This window comes from Rattus norvegicus, chromosome 2 (genome assembly GCF_036323735.1).
Source record: "Rattus norvegicus strain BN/NHsdMcwi chromosome 2, GRCr8, whole genome shotgun sequence".
Taxonomy (NCBI): Eukaryota; Metazoa; Chordata; class Mammalia; order Rodentia; family Muridae; genus Rattus; species Rattus norvegicus.
The window spans coordinates 31,908,178-31,929,491 of record NC_086020.1 but is presented as its reverse complement, the minus strand read 5'-3'; the positions used below and the strand labels follow the sequence as shown (position 1 = coordinate 31,929,491).

Sequence of the window (21,314 nt, the reverse complement as noted above, 5' to 3'; positions counted from 1 at the left end):
GTAGGAGCTGCCAGTCTGGCATCCTAGGACCCTAACTCGGGTCTTCTGGAGAGCAGGATGTGTGTCCTTAACCACTGAGTCCTTGTCCTAGGCTGGAGTGTTCAGATGTCACAGATGCTTGCAGCTTAGAGTAGTAGAATAATCCTAAAAAAATCAAGAAAATCAAAAGCATCATGTAATAATAATTTTGCACAACCGATAACAACCAAATTGCATTAAAGTAAAAGAAAAAAAAAAAAAGGAAAACTTTTTTTCCATGCTCAGAACTGAACCAAGGATCTCATGCAAGCTTGGCAAGCTCTACCACTGAGCTGCATCCGCGGACCAGGAAAATATTTTCATTTTTATTATATACATTCTTCACCTCTGCAGTGATATTTATGTTTTTCGTACCAAGCATCCAGACCATACTGGTACATCCAGTTACAGCACTGTCCTTTAACCTCGGGGCCACCGCCTTTTTTTTTTTTTTTTTTAATTTATTTGAGTATTTCTTATATACATTTCGAGTGTTATTCCCTTTCCCGGTTTCCGGGCAAACATCCCCCTCCCCCTCCCCTTCTTTATGGTTGCTCCCCTCCCCATCCTCCCCCCCTTGCCGCCCTCCCCCCAACAGTCTAGTTCACTGGGGGTTCAGTCTTAGCAGGACCCAGGGCTTCCTTTCCACTGGTGCTCTTACTAGGATATTCATTGCTACCTATGGGGTCAGAGTCCAGGGTCAGTCCATGTATAGTCTTTAGGTAGTGGCTTAGTCCCTGGAAGCTCTGGTTGCTTGGCATTGTTGTACATATGGGGTCTTGAGCCCCTTCAAGCTCTTCCAGTTCTTTCTCTGATTCCTTCAACGGGGGTCCTATTCTCAGTTCAGTGGTTTGCTGCTGGCATTCGCCTCTGTGTTTGCTGTATTCTGGCTGTGCCTCTCAGGAGAGATCTACATCCGGCTCCTGTCGGCCTGCACTTCTTTGCTTCATCCATCTTGTCTAATTGGATGGCTGTATATGCATGGGCCACATGTGGGGCAGGCTCTGAATGGGTGTTCCTTCTGTGTCTGTTTTAATCTTTGCCTCTCTATTCCCTGCCAAGGGTATTCTTGTTCCCCTTTTAAAGAAGGAGTGAAGCATTCACATTTTGATCATCCTTCTTGAGTTTCATTTGTTCTAGGCAGCTAGGGTAATTCAAGCATTTGGGCTAATAGCCACTTATCAATGAGTGCATACCATGTGTGTTTTTCTGTGATTGGGTTACCTCACTCAGGATGATATTTTCCAGTTCCGACCATTTGCCTATGAATTTCATAAAGTCATTGTTTTTGATAGCTGAGTAATATTCCATTGTGTAGATGTACCACATTTTCTGTATCCATTCCTCTGTTGAAGGGCATCTGGGTTCTTTCCAGCTTCTGGCTATTGTAAATAAGGCTGCTATGAACATAGTGGAGCACGTGTCTTTTTTATATGTTGGGGCATCTTTTGGGTATATGCCCAAGAGAGGTATAGCTGGATCCTCAGGCAGTTCAATGTCCAATTTTCTGAGGAACCTCCAGACTGATTTCCAGAATGGTTGTACCAGTCTGCAATCCCACCAACAATGGAGGAGTGTTCCTCTTTCTCTGCATCCTCGCCAGCATCTGCTGTCACCTGAGTTTTTGATCTTAGCCATTCTCACTGGTGTGAGGTGAAATCTCAGGGTTGTTTTGATTTGCATTTCCCTTATGACTAAAGATGTTGAACATTTCTTTAGGTGTTTCTCAGCCATTTGGCATTCCTCAGCTGTGAATTCTTTGTTTAGCTCTGAACCCCATTTTTAATAGGGTTATTTGTCTCCCTGCGGTCTAACTTCTTGAGTTCTTTGTATATTTTGGATATAAGGCCTCTATCTGTTGTAGGATTGGTAAAGGTCTTTTCCCAATCTGTTGGTTGCCGTTTTGTCCTAACCACAGTGTCCTTTGCCTTACAGAAGCTTTGCAGTTTTATGAGATCCCATTTGTCGATTCTTGATCTTAGAGCATAAGCCATTGACCGTCGTTGTTTTTTACATCTGGGTAAAATTTCTCTTTTAATGTTAGAGTTTACGCTTCTAAGTATGTAGAACAATGACACGAAGCAAAGACTAGCAGGCACGAGAGGCAGGCAGTCCCTCAGGCTCTTCGATTTTCTTTCCCCTTCTTTCCTCCTCCACCTCGGGTTTTTCTTTGGTTGGTTTTGGTTTTAGGTTTTTGTTTTGTTTTGTTTTGTTTTTTGAAACAGGGATTCTCTGTGAAGCGCTGGTTGTACTGGAACCCACTCTGTAGACCAGGCTGACCATGAACTCCTCTGCCTACGGAGTGCTGAGATTAAAGGCATGCACCACCATCTTTTTCTTTCTTTTTTTTTTTTTTTAAGATTTATTTATTTTATGTATGTGAGTACTGTCACTCTCTTAAGACACACCAGAAGAGGGTATCGGATTTCAGTATAGATGGTTGTGAGCCACCATGTGGTTGCTGGGAACTGAACTTAGGACCTCTGGAAGAGCAGTTAGTGCTCTTAACCACTGAGCCATCTCCAACCCAGCAATTTTTTTTTCCCTGTGTTTTTCTACTTAGGATGCTATGCATCTGGAATCTAGTGGTGTGCTGGAGATGTTTAAGAACTTCTTGCACGGGGTTGGGGATTTAGCTCAGTGGTAGATCGCTTGCCTAGGAAGCGCAAGGCCCTGGGTTCGGTCCCCAGCTCCGAAAAAAAGGAAAAAAAAAAAGAACTTCTTGCACTTCTATAACCCATCTTTCACATCACAGCAAGAATAGACCTTGTTAGCATTTGTTCATGACATTCCTTTTCTGAAAACCCTTGGATGACTTCCTGAGGCTCTTAGAACCCTATCAGAAGGGCCCTTCCAGGCCTGAGGTCACCTGGCCCTGGCTTTAGTCTTTGCCTCATTTTTCCAACTTGCATTCACTTTTCTGCCGCAGACACCACAAGATTCTTTCCTTCCATCTCAACCTCTAAGTCTACACTGAATATGCCCTCCCAAATAGCTCCCTTGTTCCCTGTTCTGAATAGTCTTAACTGCTTTCAGCCGGTGTGTTTATTACAGTGCAGGTACTATTCTCAGAGTTGTACGTGTTTCAATTCATAATAGCCCCTCTTTGAAGTGGGGACGATCATCCCTACTTTACAGCGACACAGCCTGAGTCACACACGTGGTTAAGGCACTATTCTTAAGGACAGGGAGCTCACAAACCACAGCCTAGGTAGTTTTGTTTTACTTTAGAGTCATTGTCTACATGGTCCCGAGTTACTTACTTAAAAACAAACAAATGAACATTTCAGTAGTGGGGACTAAACTCAGGTCCTCCTATGTACTAGGCCTGTGCTTATCACTTGACCCCATAACAAAGCCTCTCCCCACCCATTCCCAACAGCCTTTTGGAGACAGATCTTTCTAGGGAGCTCAAGTTAATATCAGCCTCTTGAGTACTGGGATTACAAGAGTGCATTGCAGGGTTGGGGGTTGAGGAGTGGTGTGTGTGTGTGTGTGTGTGTGTGTGTGTGTGTGTGTGTGTGTGTGTGTATACGCACAGGAGTGTGCTGGCTTTAATCCCTGGCAGAGGCAGGTAGAGCACTGTGAGTTCAAAGCCAGCCTTGTCTACAGAGTGTATTCCAGAACAGCCAGGAATACACAGAGAGAAACCCTGTTTTGAAAAATAAGTGATTAAGTAAATAAATAAATAAAAAAGCATGCATAGCATCCCTGGCATACATTACTTTTTATTTGAAAAGTACATATTTATCTGTGTACATCGTGGAAACACCACTGTGCATTCCCTCACACATGTATTTTCCTGTGTGTAGTGAGAGCAATTAAAATCTCTTCTGGGCCTGGCGGCTGTGCCACACTTTGGTAACACGAGCTGGGCCTTTGAGTTAGAGCCTCAGCACTGAAAATGTAAGGTGCCCAGTGATTTTGAGAAGTGCAATGTTTTGTGTGAACCGCTTGCTCTCGTGGATTGTACTTCAGCACAACACTAGACTGATGCTGTCCTGGCTTATGTGTTGACGTTGTAGTTATTTATCAGCCAGGTATCTACTCACATATATTATGTATTCTCTTGTCTATCCCTTCTGGCTGTAAGAATTCTGAGAACAAGATTCATCTGTTCTTTTCACACATGTAGGATAGGCCAAAACACATCAGTGATGTAAGAAATGCTATCCCAAATATAGAAGCCCATGCACAAAGTGGAAAGTAGATGTGCCTTTTTGTTTGTGGGTTTGCTTTTCAAGACAGGATGTCTCTTTGTAGCCCTGGCTGTCTGGAACTTGCTTTGTAAACCAGGCTGCCCTCCAACTCACAGATATCTGTCTGCCTCTGCTTCTGAAGTGCTGGGGTTAAAAGCTTGGACCACTACTGCCTGGTGAGAGGGTACATTTTTCAGGAGCAAAGAAACAGGACACCCACCCCCAATATACACATGGAAACACCAGGTCAAATGTATGTACCTGCAAGAGGAGAGCAAAAAAGATATTATAAACAGAGGTTATGGCTTTTTTTTTTTTTTTTTTTTTTTGGTTCTTTTTTTTCGGAGCTGGGGACCAAACCCAGGGCCTTGCGCTTCCTAGGTAAGCGCTCTACCACTGAGCTAAATCCCCAGCCCCTGAGGTTATGGCTTTTGTCCCAGCTCTAGACTACCTCACTGAAGGCCTGCATCCTTCAGTGAACACAAAGAGATGGGAAATACAAGGGACTTTATAGCAAGAATATGTGTGAGTGACATTCTTTTCTCAGAAGACATATTTGAAGACAATTTTGAATAAAGGAAAGAACTGGTTTTAGCTGGCATGTGGGAGGTAGAAGAAAAAAACAACAACCTATATTTTATGTGCCTAAATGGGGAAGCAAAAAAAAAAAATCCCCCAAAAAACAGTTGGTAACACTTTATGATCTTGGAATACAATAAAGAAAGGCAGATGTCATCCAGTAGGATTTTAAAGCTAGGATCAAAGGTCATTTCTGTGCATGTGTGTGTGTGTGTGTGTGCATGAGCTGGATAGGTGCTCTTGACACTAAGCTATACCCCAGCCTTACTTCCATTATTTGAATCTCTGGTTGACTGTGAGTGGCTCTCCCTATGGAGGATTATGTAGATGTGGTAGTGGTTCTTAAGGGTTTCGATGGAGGGCATTCAGAACATCTATAGGCTTGGAGGGTTTTCTATCTCCTTCTACTGTAAAACAGGCTCTTTTCCTTTTTCCTTTTTCAGTACTTTTGATCGAATCCCTCGCCCCTGCTTCCCAGCTTCGCGCATGCTCAGTCTATGCTCTACCGTGGGGCTGTACCCTCAGCCCACAGGGACCAGCGTTTAATACAATAACCAGATGTCCTGTTTAGGGCGGGTCAGCCCTATATTTTTATTAGACCTTGAGTTTTTGAACAATTACACTTTAGAGCTGATAGTAAGGAGACAAAAGAGTTTTAAAACAGGAAGTTGAATATAAATGTCTTTAAAATTTAATGGGACCCTTATTAGCATTCGTATCCGTATCATATCAAGTCATATCATACCTAGGTTTAGGGGGAAGGAAGCCAAGGAAAAGGTCGATCTATGGAGAGAATGTGAAGACTGTTGAACAACAACAACAAAATCTCCCCAAAACACTCATATCTATAGATCTATATCTATGTATATGTGTATATGTATGAATATGATCAAATTTGGAAGTTAAAGTCCCAGGTACAAGTTTAGCTTTCCTCCTAATGCTCCCTCTTTTCATCTTGGTGCTCAAGGTCTCACTTCAGTCTGTCTACACCTCTTTGTGTGTTTGTATGGAGAAAGTGGGAAGTGGGGCAGTGGTCAACCCCAGGGGTCCTTGCACCCCCCTCCACTACAGGGATTTTAAACTCTTAGCATTACTCTTGACTTTTTATGTGGGTTCTGGGGATCAAACTCTGGTCCTATGTTTAGACACCAAGTATTCACAGACTGAGCCACCTTCCCAGACCCTTCTCCATTCCTTCTTTATATGGCTATAGTTACAATACCCCCCCCCCAACCCCAATTTACTCGTTATGAGATCTTAGGCAACTCATTTAATTTCCTGGAGTATGTTTTCTCAGTACAGGAAGCACATGAAGCAACACGCCAATACAAAGTCTTGCCTCTCTCAAGGAAGGGCAAACACCTAAAGATACCTCCAGAAAGGAGCGCATACTTATAGATCATAGTCTAGTGATGTTCATTTCAAACAAATCATTCAAAGGCAAATACATTTAAAATTTTCATATTGAAACTCAAGTTTTTGTTCTTTTTTTTTTTTTTTTTTTTTTGGAGCTGGGGACCGAACCCAGGGCCTTGCGCTTCCTAGGCAAGCGCTCTACCACTGAGCTAAATCCCCAACCCCGAAACTCAAGTTTTATGCCAAAGATCATTTTCCTTTGTAACTCACAATGTAAGGATTGTGCTAAAAATTTGAATTATCATATTGAGGAAAATGGGTCTATGGAGATAAGAAACTCCAGGAGAGGGGTTGGGGATTTAGCTCAGTGGTAGAGCGCTTGCCTAGCAAGCGCAAGGCCCTGGGCTCAGTCCCCAGCTCCGAAAAAAAGAAAAAAAAAAAAAAAAAAAAAAAAAAAAGAAACTCCAGGAGAGAAAGGGGTAGGGAGTAAAGGAGGAAGGGAGGGAGGGAGAACACTCCCATTTCTTTCTAAATTGTTTGCCTCCCAACTCAAAAGGCCAGCTAGAACTAATTGAAGGAGAACAGGACATCAGTACCACCACTTTTAAGGAAGTAGGGCTAGAAAGAGCCTGGCGATAAAACGGGCCCTAAGATCTTGTCTTCTGGGCATAGCAACACAGCCAAGACCAGGTCTAGAAGTCAATCATGGATCAGGGAGGGGCTCAGAGGTTCTACCCTTCCCACTGACCTACTGGCTACAAATTGGTTTTAGGGGAGGAACAGTCACCGTGTTCAGCCGTGTATCCCGAGGACTCTAGGGATGTAATGGAGTCACATGGATGTAATGGCGGAGTCCTTTAATATACAGGACTGAAATAACACATGAAGCAGTTGTTTCTCTGACTAATTGTCAAGATCCTTAGGCTCCACTGGGTAGTTCCAAACTCACAGTCATGCAGAGGCTCCTGGTTAGAGTCAGTGAATTAAAAAAAAAAAATGATGAAGCTGGGTGGTGGTGCAGCACAGGACTTTAATCCCAGTACTCTGGAGGCAGAGGCAAGCAAATCCCTGAGTTCGAGACCAGCCTAGTCTACTGAACAAGTTCCAGGACAGCTAGGAATACACAGAGAAACCCTCTTTTGAAAAACAGAGGAGGGAGAGAATGGAAGAAGGGAGGGAGGAAGGGAAGGAGAAAGGGCGGAGTGTTTCCTTTACAAGCCTCTGCGGTGAAAGCAAGCTGAGAGAAAAGGTAATACAGGGAATCTGAGTGGAAGAAAGAGAAAAGGAATAAAGCGAGAACAGCTCCCAGAAGCTGGCAGCTAAAAGGAGTGACTGTGTCCCCACATGTGTCTGTCCCACTGTTTAATTAGGGTTGCTTGCATGAACGTGAGGTAGGGGCTATTTTGGAGCAAAGGCAACCTACTAATGGCTATACCACTGAGGAAAATAAATCTTCCCTTAGCAACCATTGACTGTCAACAGTTCCTCAGGAACAGATGGAGGCATGATCCCTTTCCTGTCTACTATGGAATGTTGCCAGGCCCTGTCTCCTGCAGGTAACCTTAGCTGTTGAGTTCATGACTGCATGATCCTGGTTAATCTCAGTGGTTGTACTGGCTGGTTTTCTAACAACTTGACACAAGCTAGAGTCATCAGAGAGGAAGGCATGTCAGTTGAGGCAATGTCTTCATGTGATCCAGCTGGAAGGCATTTTCTCAATTAGCGATCAATGGAGAGGGCCCAGCCCACGATGGGTGGTGCCATCCGTGAACTGTGAACTGGTGGTCCTGGGTTCTATAAGAAAGCAGGTTGAGCAAACCAGGAAGAGCAACCCAGGAAGCAGCACTACCTCCATGGCCTCTGCATCATCAGCTTCTGCCTCCCGGTTCCTGTCTTTTGGTCTCCTGTCCTGACTTCCTTCCTTGACGCTTCCTGAGTCTGGGAGGGAGTGATGGCTTATTTAGGACTCAGCACTCAACAGTCGCTTACCCTTAGCACTTTGGCCAGCTGTCTCTTCACTACCTACTGCTCACTATAAGGCTGAGCAAGGCTGAGAGCAGCTCTAAGTGAAAAAGAAGACAGTTGATGCCTTGTTCGTTTAGGCAAACAACAAAGGTAGGGCCCCCTAGAGCCTATGATCTCCCTAGCCAGGGGCTTTTGACCAGGTTTACAGTATCAGGCATGGGTTCCTTTCTGCAGAGCAGGCAGGCCTCAGACCCTATCAAGCCCAGCGTTCTAGAAATTGGAGAACACAGCACAGCCAGCTGCTCAGTTGCAGTGCAGGCCTCTTGGTAGACGGCACCACGGTAAGTAGAGTTCGAGGAAGAGTTCACAAGAGATGTCTGGCTACGTTGTAACTTTACAACATTCCATTTTTGCACGAACCAAGCCAGTCCCAAGAGACCTGCATTAATCCCTCATAATGAGTGCTCTCGTGGCCTAATTATTTCCAATAGGCCCACCTCCCCTTAAAGGTTCAAGTATCTTAACAGCACCGTACTAGAGACCAAGTCTTCAGACACAGTCTCATAGGAAAGGAGCTGGATCCGAACCATACCAACCAGACTCAGAGCCCTGCCCAGGCTCCAGAGGATCTTTAAGGATGATCAAGTCTACTTCCTCCATGCACAGCTTAGCCAAAGGTGCCTCTTGCTTGGCTGCTGTAGCTTAGTTCCTAGTGCTATTCTTCTAGCTAGGGAGATAGCCAGCCCGGGGAGTCATTCTGGTGTCTACTGTTCATGGGTGCCCCAGTCTACTGTGCTAAAGGAGGATAGCCCTTGTCAAGACAGCTTCTTGTTAGTTCCTTCATGAAAGAGAAACGGAAGAGGAAAGGCTAATTTCTGTGAGAGTACCCTTTTGAAACAATGCCACCTTATTCACTTAACACACATGCTCTGTTACCACCGGTGTGTCAGGTACTGTTCCCATACCTTAGTGAGACTCTTCCATCGTCTCCAGCCCCCTGGATTGTGTCTTAATTAGCTGACTACTGCCTATATAAATGAGGGAAGGGAGAGAACCAGTGAAGGATATTAAAGAAGATTAGGCCCAGTTACAGTTAAATAAAAAGAACAAGAATTGTTCTTTACTCTGGACATGGTCCTATTAAAGTAAAATAAAGTATTTAATAATTATTAGTCTAAAAACTTATTCATTTTTCTATCTCATTCTTACCTCTGTACAAAGTATTTTTGTGAATTTTGTGTGTGTGTGTGTGTGTGTGTGTGTGTGTGTGTGTGTATCTGTGATTTTAGCTTACTTATCATACCGTCTTCTGCCTTTCCACTTAACATTCCTGTCTTTAGGCTGTCAGTGCCTTTGTGACTCTCTAGTTTCTCTTAGTTTCGAGAGAGCTCTATTTGGCTCCTGGTGTGGCCACCACTAGTGTAAAGCCTGCCTGTCAGGTGTTTATGCTTTTTGAGCAGACAGCAAGGGAAGGGAGCCCTCCGGGGAAAATACATCTCATTCCAGAGGGAGAGATGATGCCACATCTAATGGCTGCCAGTCCCAAGTGCACCTGCGAGAGAAGAGAGACGAGCGCCTGGCTGTGCAGTCAGAGCAGAGGCAGCTGTGCAGAGGATGCATTTGCTTCCCTCCTGCCCTTTGCTCTGCTCGTTCCTTCCTACCCCTCAGCCTTCACAGCGCAGCCTGCCTGGCTACCATCTGCTACCTTGGCTTTTCTTTGTTTTGCATAAAGCGTTAGCTTTAAATATGCTTGTTCTCAAGCAGGGGGGAAAAAAAAACAAGAGAATTGCAGATGTCTGAGATCTCCCTGTTTCTTGCCTCTTGGGGGCTTAGCTCTTTCCCCACTTGCTGTTGTTGGGAGGAGTACAGCACCTGCCACAAGATGTTGCCTTGTGAAGGAAACAACAGGGGCTGGGTCTTACTCAAGCCTCTCCTGAGCTGCTCTCATTTGAGGACTTGGTGAAATAAATGCATTTACAAAAATTACATCTAGCACAAGTGGGAAAATGCGCTTTCCTTTAGAGCCACTCCTCTGAAACGAAACTAGCAGTTATGAGGAAATAGGCCTTGCCACTAAATGTTGACTAATGTGCTTTCAGCTGTAAAGCTGGGTCAGAAGGCCACATTCATACTGAAGAATGCATAAGTGGACAAGTTCTATTGCTTAATGCTTTGGGCCTTTGAACTTGGACGTAAGCCATATTTTATAAGCCCCAAGTAAGCTTATTTTATGTAAAATTTTCCTTCTATTACTTGCTACCGTTCATTATGTTATGATTTAACAGCCCAGGAATGCTTTGGGCTGTAATGTCTATGCTTGGGTAAGAATGTAATGGGAAACAGCAGCCTCTCCCCAGACATGGTTATAGCAGGTATGGGAGATAATTCCTATGAGGACATCTCAAAATGGGAGGCTCAAGTGTTGAGCGCTGTCCCCACGAGAGCTCCTGTAAAGCCCATCTTGAATACTTTTGTACTGGCTGGTTTTGTGTGTCAACTCGACACAAGCTGTAGTTATCACAGAAAAGGAACCTTAGCTGTGGAAATGCATCCATGAGACCCAGCTGTAAGGCATTTTCTCAATTAGTGATCAAGGCGGGAGGACCCAGCCCATTGTGGGTGGCGCTGTCCCTGGGCTGGTACTCTTGGGTTCTATAAGAAAGCAAGCTGGGCAAGCCAGGGGAAGCAAGCCAGTAAGAAACATCCCTCCATGGCCTCTGCATCAGCTCTTGCTTCCTGACCTGCTGGAGTTCCAGTCCTGACTTCCTTTGGTGATGAACAGCAACATAGAAGTGTAAGCTGAATAAACCCTTTACTCCCCAACTTGTTTCTTGGTCATGATGTTTGTGCAGGAATAGAAACCCTAACTAAGACAACTTTGTTCAATGTCATCTTAGTTTTACTAAAACCAGTACTCTATAACAAGGGTGCTCAAGCCCATAAGAATTTGTTTGAAACTATTTAAACTAAGGTGAAAAGTTCAACCAAGCAGAACCCCATATTGTTATAAGCATTGGATTAGCATCGAGATTAAAGAGCATGTGTAAAAGAATGGAGAGACTGCATCGCCAAGGACTTGGCCACCTTGGCATGCTTATGATAGGCTTAATGATCCACTCAGTCACCAAACATTAACTGAGTAACTGTCAGGTGACTGGCACTAAGTGACAGGAAGTCCTACATTGTTGTTAGACATGTCAGGCCAAGTGTGTGAGCAATCGTACTCTAAGGCGTCCGAGTGGCTCCCCACTCAAGGCCTTTCCTCTTCCAGAATCCCTGGGAACATCTCTCATAACGATGGAAGGTGGCTGACGCCACCCAGATTCTTCTTCTATTATACTGTCTTATCTGAAATCCCGTCACCTTAATCACTATTTATAAGGCTCTGCAACTTAAAGACCAGGTAATCACCACACAATGAACCTTATGAGTGCCCGAAACACACAGAAGAGTGTTTATCTTCGTGGCAGACAGCCTTGATATCTATGAGACCAACAACAAAATGGTGGCCAGTGTAGCAGCTACGGCTACTGTGAGCACTCTGCTGAACAGTCTGTTTTGTAACCACAAATTAGAACCTTAAGAGAAGGCAAATCTGGCTTTGACACTACTCCAAAAAGCCACTTTTTGTTATGCAAGAGCCAATTGCATTCAAACCGAGAGGAAGGGTTTGACAAGTTAACCTTCCTTCTGTAAGTACTTCAGTGTCTCAAATTTGCCTGAACTTCAAAGCTGCCTGCTTCTGATGTGGGTAACCATTCCACACCACTCACGGGTTTTCACTGCCATTCACACTTTACCTTTTAATATGAGGATAGAGAGGGCTGGAGAGATGGCTCAGTGGTTAAGAGCACTGACTGCTCTTCCAGAGGTCCTGAGTTCAATTCCCAGCAGCCACATGGTGGCTCACAACCATCTGTAATGAGATCTGATGCCCTCTTCTGGTGTGTCTAGAGACAGCTACAGTGTATTCACAGCAAATATGAGGATAGAGAAAAAGATATTAACAGGGGCTTTGCTGGGACCCGAATGGCATTGGTTATGGGAAAGGAAGTTTGTGGTTAGGGATTGGTGCTTAATATTAGATCACAATTAACAGTCACTTGTGTAGCTAATATATATGTGTATGTGTATATATATTTATATACACACATCTATAAAATGTTTATATATAACAATATATTATTTAAGTTATTTTATTTATTTTATGTATTTTATGTATATGACTATACTGTAGTTGTCTTTAGACACACCAGATTGGATTCATTACAGATGGTTGTGAGCTGGGAATTGAACTTATGACCTCTGGAAGAGCAGTCAGTGCTCTTAACCGCTGAGCCATCTCTTGAGCCCATAGCTTTTCTTTTTAAAGGAAGTGTGTGTGTGTGTGTGTGTGTGTGTGTGTGTGTGTGTGTGTGTGTAAGAGAGAGAGAGAGAGACAGAGACACGGACACACAGAGAGATATGGTCACTTAACACCTAGAATTTCAGGATCCTTTCTTGCATTAAGTCCCCAGTGATATTAGGAATCCATGTCAGCCACTTTTGCAGGGTGAACTTACTCCTTTTGTTAGAATTTTCTTATATCTTCAGCACCAAGGATAGTATATCTACTGATGGTTTAACAGAACAAAAGCAAATATTTAATAGGAGAGTTACCATATATAAGAAAAAAAAACCAAACAAACAAAAATACAAAAGGAGAGATTGCTCAGTGGTTAGGAGCATTACTGCTCTTGCAGAGGACTCTGATTCAATTCCAATGTCCACATGGTGATTTACAACTCTCTATATCTTCAGTTCCAGGGGATCTCACACGCTCTTCTGGTCTTATTGGGCACCAGGCACATGCATGGAATTCATACTTAACATGCAGGGAAATCACTCAGACACATAAATCTTTTAAAATAGTATATTGAATTAGCATTTTTCTATCACCCAACTCCAAATATTAACTCTTATGGCCAATCTTGTTCCACCTGTACCCTAGTCTTCTGCTCAGCTCCCATGGAATACTGTTAAGCAGATTCTAGATGTCGTATTCTTCTAAAGGTACAACTGTAACCTGGTTATATTTTGCATTTCAACCATATAAAAGATATATTAAAGATTTTATATACATCCATATGAAAGTTTTTCCTTTTGGGGAGGCAAATGATTTTCCCTTGAAGAAAGTGTCATATTGTCCATGTTTGAAAACAAGATCTTAGAGAGCGCGGTGTATATATTGTAGTTAAAACGACACTAAATCATTTGTGGAGCGCTTGACTTCAAACTTGCAGATTTTGACCTAGCTTAATGAACTTGGGACCTCTAAAAGTTTTTGTTTTAAACTTTTGGAAAGAAAGGCATGGAGAGGGATTTATTTTCTCCATCAGGCCGAGGCATGTTAAAACTTGTGTCCTTTCTTCCTGAGTGTACAAATTGGTAAGATTGCCACCATGGGCTTTGTGAACAGGCCTGGAGGTGTCGCCTTTCGGGTCACTCCTGCTCTCAGCAGGCGGTCCAGGCGGGCCGGCTCCCTTGTGACCGACTGCGGTGCCCGAGTCTTGCAGGCGACATTGGGCGTTCCCTCCCTTTCCGGCCTTGGATAGTTTTGTTTTGGATCTTACTTCCCAGTCAAGGAAAGGCTCTCTTTGACCAAAGGTTTCCCAGTCTCCTTGGGGTGGCCGGCGGCCAAGTTTCCCTAGTCCCAGCCTGGCCGGACCTGGGTCTGTTGGAGATCCTCGAAGGCCCGGACAGTGGCCGCGAGTGGGTGGGGCCCTATTAGCCCCGCCCCCGGGCCTGCGGGTCGCTTGGCTCCCGCCAGCCCCAGAGGATCGCGGAGACTAAGCTCTGTTAAATTCCCAGCGAACGCTCGGACCCCGACAGGCTGCGCGCACGCGCACTCGGGGCTCCACGTCCAGGCGCTCGTCCCCCTGCGGCGGCCGCTAGGTGGCGCATGCGCCCTGGAGGGCGCGGGCGGTCTCTGGGAAGAAGGCGGCGGCGGCGGCGAGAGGCGGGGGCGCCGTGGGGGCCGGTCCGTGTTTACACAGCGGCGGGCGGGTGCGGACGCGGAACCCGGCGCGGCGGCGGCACGATGGTCATGGCGCATTTCGTGGAGAATTTCTGGGTGAGCGGAGGGTGTTGGGGACGCCATGGGCTTCGGCTTCTCCCCGCGGCCTGCGTGCGCGGCGGGCGGCGGCTCCTCAGGCGGCCGAGCTAGAGTCCACGGCCTGGGGTTGCCCGGCCGAACTCCTGCGGGCCACGGCTCTGCGGCTACCGCGTCCTCCGGGTCGGCAACTGCGCGGGGCGCCCCGGCTGGCAGCGCGGCCCGGGAGCCGTGGCGGGGGGACTCCGAGGGCCGGCGGCGCCGGGCGGGGACAAAGCGCCGACGGGGCGTGCGCGGCGTCGGGCGCGGGGAGCCGGGCACCCGGCCGGTCTGCTTCCCGCGGCGCAGGCCCGGAGCCCCGCTCAGAGTCCGTGCACGGCCGCACGGGCTCGGCACTTCCTCTCGGCCGCGCGGCTGGGCTGGTGGGGCTTCGCCCAGGACTTTGCCTCCAGGCCTGCTCACAAAGCCTGTGGAAGTTGGATTTCGTGGACCTTCCTCGTTTTCCCCACAGCCCTCTGCTCAACGAGTGCTTTCGTGCAGTTACTGTTAGCCGATAATGGCAAGTACGCTTCAGCCGTGAACAAGGAAAGTTACGTGTTTGCTCAGGTATCTTGGCCGAACTTGGTTTTTGTGGCCCGACAGTTGAAAATACGGCACTTTTATTTGGGTAAGGTGTAGAAGTGTTGAAAGGAGTCAGCTTTCAGTCACGCCAGCCACTGCTGTCTGAGATTCTTAATTCAGTCTCAAGCATGGGCTTGCTCAATAATACAATCAGTTCATGGTTATTTATTTTCAATGTTAACTCGTTTTCCACAAACATCGTACGCCGTGGTGTTTTTAAAGAGCGAATTTATTGAGGTTCTCTTTCCATGTATGCAGTGCATGCATTTAAAGTATGTATTGTGAAGAGTTCTTCATTGTTTTGGTCAAACATCACCACAGTCAATTTTAGAGCAATTTGATAAGCTCAGAAAGAATCCTTACCGGTTAGCAGTCATTTCCAGTTTGCCCCTTGCCTCAGCCCCTAGGCAACTGATCTCTCTGCTTCTACAGTTCTGTCTTTTCTGGACTCAGCATTTAAATGGAACTCTGATGACTGGCCTGTTTCACTTAACATAATATTTTCAAAGGTAATCCACGAGATAATATATATAAGTATTTCATTCCTTTTTATGATCAAATAATATTCCATTCCATTTTTTTACTTATCTATTCATTGGTGATGGATATTTGGTACCCATCCTAACTACTCTTTTATTATGAGTAATACTGCAGTGAACACTTATACATGTTTGTCAGAGCATGTGTTTTTATTTCTTTGGGGAATGGAATTTACTGGATCATGTGGTTAACTCTATATTTGCACATGGTTAGCCAAAGGGCCAAGAAGCAGATGTATTACTAGTTCAGTCAGCTGCTAGACTGTTCCTCAGAGTGGTACAGCGTTGCAACTTGCTCTGTTGTGTCTCAGAGTATATACTCACTAACACTTGCTGTCTTTTATTATTATGAAGGTGGACATGAAGTAGCATCTTGTGGTTTTGATTTGCATTTTTCTGTGGTTAATGGTATTGAACTTTTTTTTGCCCATTTTAAGTATTTTTCTTTGTAGATCCATTGTCAGTTTTAAAATTTGATTTTTATTGCCTTTTTGTCACTGAATTCTTTTTATAGTTGGATAATCCCCCCCAAATCTTGTGCCTGCCCACTATTTAAAGGCAGTTTCCTGGCCTTCTGATCCTCCTGTTTCTGCCTACAGAATGCTGGGAATACAGGTGTGTGCCGTTTCTATTAGCCCTGGGTGCACTTTTTTTTAAAAAAATTAATTAATTAATTAATTTTTTTGAGATAGGTCTATTTACTTAGCCCTGACTGTCCTGGAACTGACTGTGTAGACCAGGTTTTGAACTCAGATTGCATGCTTCTACCTCCCAGGTATACCATTTCAGACTTTTAGATACACGCATCTACCTACCTATCTACCTGCCCTCCCTCTCTCCCTCCCTCCCTTCCTTCCTTCCTTCATGTAACATATAAACTTTATTTAATAAAAGTGACAAATAAAGTAAAACAGGCACTTGTATTAAGAAAAAAAACTACAAGAAAATTTATTTTCAACAACTTATATTTAGCTGAATACTTGCTGATAAGAATACAGGTCATGCACAGGTATGGATGGAAGATTTGTACATTTTTCAAATATTCACTGAATACTACCTTATGTATACATATTAAATTTGAAAAAAGATTAGATGATCCCAGCTATACTTAATTGTGTGTGTGTGTGTGTGTGTGTGTGTGTGTGTTTTGGAAGAGGTGTCTAAAGAGAATATGCATTTTGGGCTCCTGAATCGTGTACTGAACCCATCCTAGACTCTGTTGGACACAAAGGCTCCTCCACTCCTGTTCAGACATCAGATGAGGTTGTGGCAGTTGTTTAGAGAGTGACATGTACTGTGTAACATGACAGTAGATCTGCTTGTAGGCCATCCTGCCTGCAAGGAGGAGAAAACAGGAGCAGGAAACCAGAGAAACTCATGACCACCTGATGGGCATCGCAGCGACTTAACAGTAGCTGCACAGACACATGGTGTGGAGGCGACTTCTCCACCTGGAGGGCTGCCTCTTTATTTTATAATAGTACCTTCTGAGGTCCAGCTCCCACTCTGCTGTCACCTGTGCTTCTATCATCCTAAGAGGCTTGTGCTAGCCTAATGGATGTCTGTCTCCTTAGTTTTACTTTATCTGTCTCCTGTGTTCTATTTGAACATAATCCTGTGTGTCAAAGAAAAGGCTCCACGTCCGTCTTTGAAGTGCATGTCTTTGTGCTAGTTTTTTTTTTTTAAAGGTCTTCTTTCCTCATTGGGTTTTGGTGATCTTCAAATATCACTTGACCATGAGTGTATGAGTTTATTTTTGAATTTTCAATTTTATTCCGGTCTAATTTTATGTCAACAGCTACTATACTATTTAATACAGGTTTGTATACTGAGTCAGGAGGCAGGAAATACACAAATCCTACATGTTTTTTCTTTCTTTTTTTAAAAAAGATTTTGGTTATTCTGGGGGGGGGTCCCTTTTATTTCCATATGAGTTTTAGGATTACTCCACACACGTTAGACTTAAGTGGAAACTTAGAACCCTGTTACAAAGATTGCCTAGGGATTGATGTTCTTAGGACAGGCACAGATAGCAAAGCTGGTTAAGACTTCTGTCTGAAGCCTGACAGGAGGACTTGTGTAGTAGGGCAAGACTCCTGCAGTTGCCCTCTGTTAGCCTTGGCTGATAGACATTCCCCACAATCTCTCTCTCTCTTTTTTTAATTAAGTAATTTATTCTATGTGTATGAGTACACTGTAGCTGTCTTCAGACACACCAGAAGAGGGCATTGGATCCTATTACAGATGGTTGTGAGCCACCATGTGGTTTCTGGGACTTGAACTCAGGACCTCTGAAAGAGCAGTCAGTGCTCTTGAGCACTGAGCCATCTCTCCAGCCCCCCACAATCTCATAATAAACATATGAAATTAAAAAAGAAAAGCTTTTTTTTTTTTTAAATATTTATTTATTTATGTATGCGAGCACAGTGTCTCTTGTATTCAGACACACCAGAAGAGGGCATCAGATCCCATTATAGATGGTTGTGAGCCACCATGTGGTTGCTGGGATTTGAACTCAGGACCTCTGGAAGAGCAGTCAGTGCTCTTAACCACTGAGCCATCTCTCCAGCCCGAAAAGCTTTTTTTAAAAACATATTTTGGACATGCTAATATTTTTAAGTTTACTAACAATTTTAAATTGTTTTTTCCTGTTTCAGAGATGTTTTGTCAGTTGAACATTAAGTGTAGCCTTGTTTTTGCCTATTTCAGAATATGAGCTTCTGGATGTTTTTGTGTATATTTTTCATGCCTCTTGTTCAGATTAATAGAGGAACAAGAATAATTTGAATATCTGAAATCTAATTTATGTTTCAATCTTTGCCTTCATTTCCACTACTAGGAACAAATAGGGAAATAGATTAAAAATAAGTTGAATTTTATTTCCAGTCTGGAATTGGGGCTCTAAATTAGAGCATGAGAGGTTCTCAGAGGAGGCAAAAAGGATCGAGGAGAGCCTAGGAGCTATAACTAAGCAGCTAGCTTATAAGGGTCTCATAGTTTCTACCTTAAACATCTTACAGTTTTACAAAGTGCATGGTCATTTATGAAATAATTCTGTAGAGAATTAAATATTTATTCCCTCTAGTATTTGCAGTGGTAAGAAAATAAAACTTGTCAAAGTTTAAAACATATTGTACATGCGTACACACATTTTTTAGTTCAAAAAAAACCAAAAAAACAAAAAACAAACCAGTGGTCAAGGTGAGGTAATGGAAAAGGTTGAAGTTAAGTCTCTAGCCAAACAACCAGTGAGTGGTGTTCTCCCGAATGCTTATGAAGACAGACCTTTTTATTGTGGCATTTTGATAGGGGAAAGCTTGAATCATTGAAACACATTTCAAGCTGTTTTGAAAGCAGCACATCCTCCCTTTTTCTTTATAGTTTTTCCTAAGTGAAACTGCTAAATTAAAAATTCCTTAATCCTGTACTTTAAAGAAAAAAACATGTTCAAGACTTCCTACATAACAGATGTTTTGTTGCTGATAAGTCTGTTGCCCTAAAGCTTAGTGTACTATTGATAATCAAGCTGAAATATTTTTTCCTGTTAATCCACACCATTACTCTTAATATGTAAAAACAAACGTTAGCTCCTCAACATATTACATAACTTTAAAAGGCTATTATCCCGGATTTTGTTGTCTCTTTTGCTGAATCTTGCTTACAGAAAGAGTTAAGTAATAGTTTACAATACTGAGATTATCTGTAAGAACACTGCACTGTAATAATTAAAATGACTTTGTATATATACACCTAGATTGTTCATCAGTAAAAACATAAAAGGAAATAATTTCACAGATAATAATTAAAAGGAAAATAAGTATGATAGACTTGTGTTTAATGCTTTATGAATATTACTTTACATAGTGAACCAAACCCATATAACATACCACGTATTCCTTAGTGCATGTCACATTATGATAAACTGAAGTTTTGAGTTAGGTAACTTTCTCCAGAGGGCGTCTCAGTCAACACATCAAAAGTTAACAAACACATGACTAGGTGTTTTGATCCTGAAGCCTTTCCTTTTAATCTTACTGTTTAGCCTGTAAATAGTCTCATTTCATTCACTGCTTCATTGGCGTCGTCATAGTTTAGTCTTAAATTAAGTTGAAGCTCTCAGTTATCCAGTTTGATCTGTAGTTATATGGGTAAATCTGGGAGGATTAAAATGCTTTTAGAAACTCTATTATTCTGTCAGTAGGACTTTGGAATGTAAAACAATTTTTGTCAATTTTAAATCTGGTATTTTAGATGAGAGATTAATAGTACATTTTGGTGGAATTTTTTTAATCAGGTGGAAAATTTAAAATTGTGTCTTTAGAAAAGTATTTGATATGACTGGAAGCACAAAATAGAAGCTTATCTTTTATTAGTTTAAAGTTCTAAATAGGGCTGGAGAGATGGCTCAGAGGTCTAATCTTCCAGATGTCCTGAGTTCAATTCCCAGCAACCACATGGTGGCTCACAACCATCTGTAATGGGATCTGATGCCCTCTTCTGGTGTGTCTGAAGACAGCAACAGTGTACTCATATCCATTAAAGAAATAATAATAAAAAAGTTATATTGTAACTTGGTATTCTTGCTTAGAATATGATCCCATCAGATGGTGCACTAAATTTAAATATGTATACATATGTGGACATATATGTAGAAATATTTGCTATGTACTAACAGACTTGTAAATTGTTTTATATCTATTGATAGATACTCCAAAGGTACAAAAAAAAGACTGAAATATAAAGTCTCCCCTTTTCTTTGTCTAGATTTCCCCGAAGGCAGTTACTGGTACAAAAAAAGACTGAAATATAAAGTCTCCCCTTTTCTTTGTCTAGATTTCCCTGAAGGCAGTTACTTATTTCTTTTTAGCATCTGAGAAAGCCTGTATATATACAAGCATAAACATTTGCAAAGTGAAATGTATTAGGGTGTAGCCGTGAAAGCAGTTACGTACCCAAGCTGTTTTTGTTGCAAAAGACGGTATCCTGCTACAAATTCAAGTAAGTCAGCCAATGGTTCTACTAAATCACATGATAGTAGACATTCTGAAAATATAGGGTTTTTGGTTTTTTGAGACAGGATTTCTTTGCGTAGGCCTGGCTGTCCTGGAACTTGCTCTGTAGACCAGCTTGGCTTCAAACTTAGAGATCCACTTGCCTCTGCCTCTCAAGGGCTGGGAGACTTGGGTTTTTGAGGTTTTGCATTTCAGTACCATCTATTTAGAGCTTTACAACTTCATTATAAGCTGGTGGGTGGTTTTATCAAACACGTGCAGTTTCTGTGTTCTAGTCCAGTGATAGCATCCCTTGGAAGATCCTTTGCTTTTTGTCTATTCTATTTCTATTTATTTATTTTATTATTCATATTTATTTTATTTTAGTTTCTCTGTATAGCCTTTGCTGTCCTAGAACTTGCTTTGTAGTCCAGGCTGGCATTGAACAGAGATCTGTCTGCCTTTGCCTCCCTAGTACTGGCATTAAAGTTGTGTGCCACAACTGCCTACCTCGTTTGTTGATTCTAAATCTACATGATGATATTTCGTTTGATAATGGTTAGCTAAGAGAATATTCTTATTTTGATTGAAAAAAAATGGCTTGACAAACAGTATAAGTTAAAAAACTCACAAAAATCTAACGTTAAATAATACATTCTTTTTTTTTTTTTTTTGGTTCTTTTTTTTCGGAGCTGGGGACCGAACCCAGGGCCTTGCGCTTCCTAGGCAAGCGCTCTACCACTGAACTAAATCCCCAGCCCCTAAATAATACATTCTTAAATATGGAAACCTGTTGAAGCTTAGGGAGATGTTGGACTCAAAATAATTTTATATTTTTTCTTCATGGATAAAAATGGAAGTTCAAAATACAAAGTTTTTTTTAAAGATTTATTTATTTATTATATATAAGTACACGGTAGCTGTTCAGACACACCAGAAGAGGGCATCAGATCTC

The 21,314-nt window shown here is 42.9% G+C and overlaps 1 protein-coding gene across 3 annotated transcripts in view; it reads left to right on the top strand.

The window, feature by feature from the left end:
* Window positions 1-13,020: 13,020 nt before the first annotated feature.
* Window positions 13,021-21,314, top strand: part of Fcho2 (FCH and mu domain containing endocytic adaptor 2) — a 103,116-nt gene continuing 94,822 nt past the window's right edge. For 2 of the 3 annotated variants that reach the window (XM_063281690.1, XM_063281689.1), the window contains exon 1: window positions 13,021-14,229. In XM_063281690.1, the coding sequence (XP_063137760.1) occupies window positions 14,059-14,229 (171 nt within the window). In that variant the 5' untranslated portion in view covers window positions 13,021-14,058. The remainder of the gene's footprint in view (window positions 14,230-21,314) is intronic. The other variant, NM_001191632.1, reaches the window with a different exon arrangement.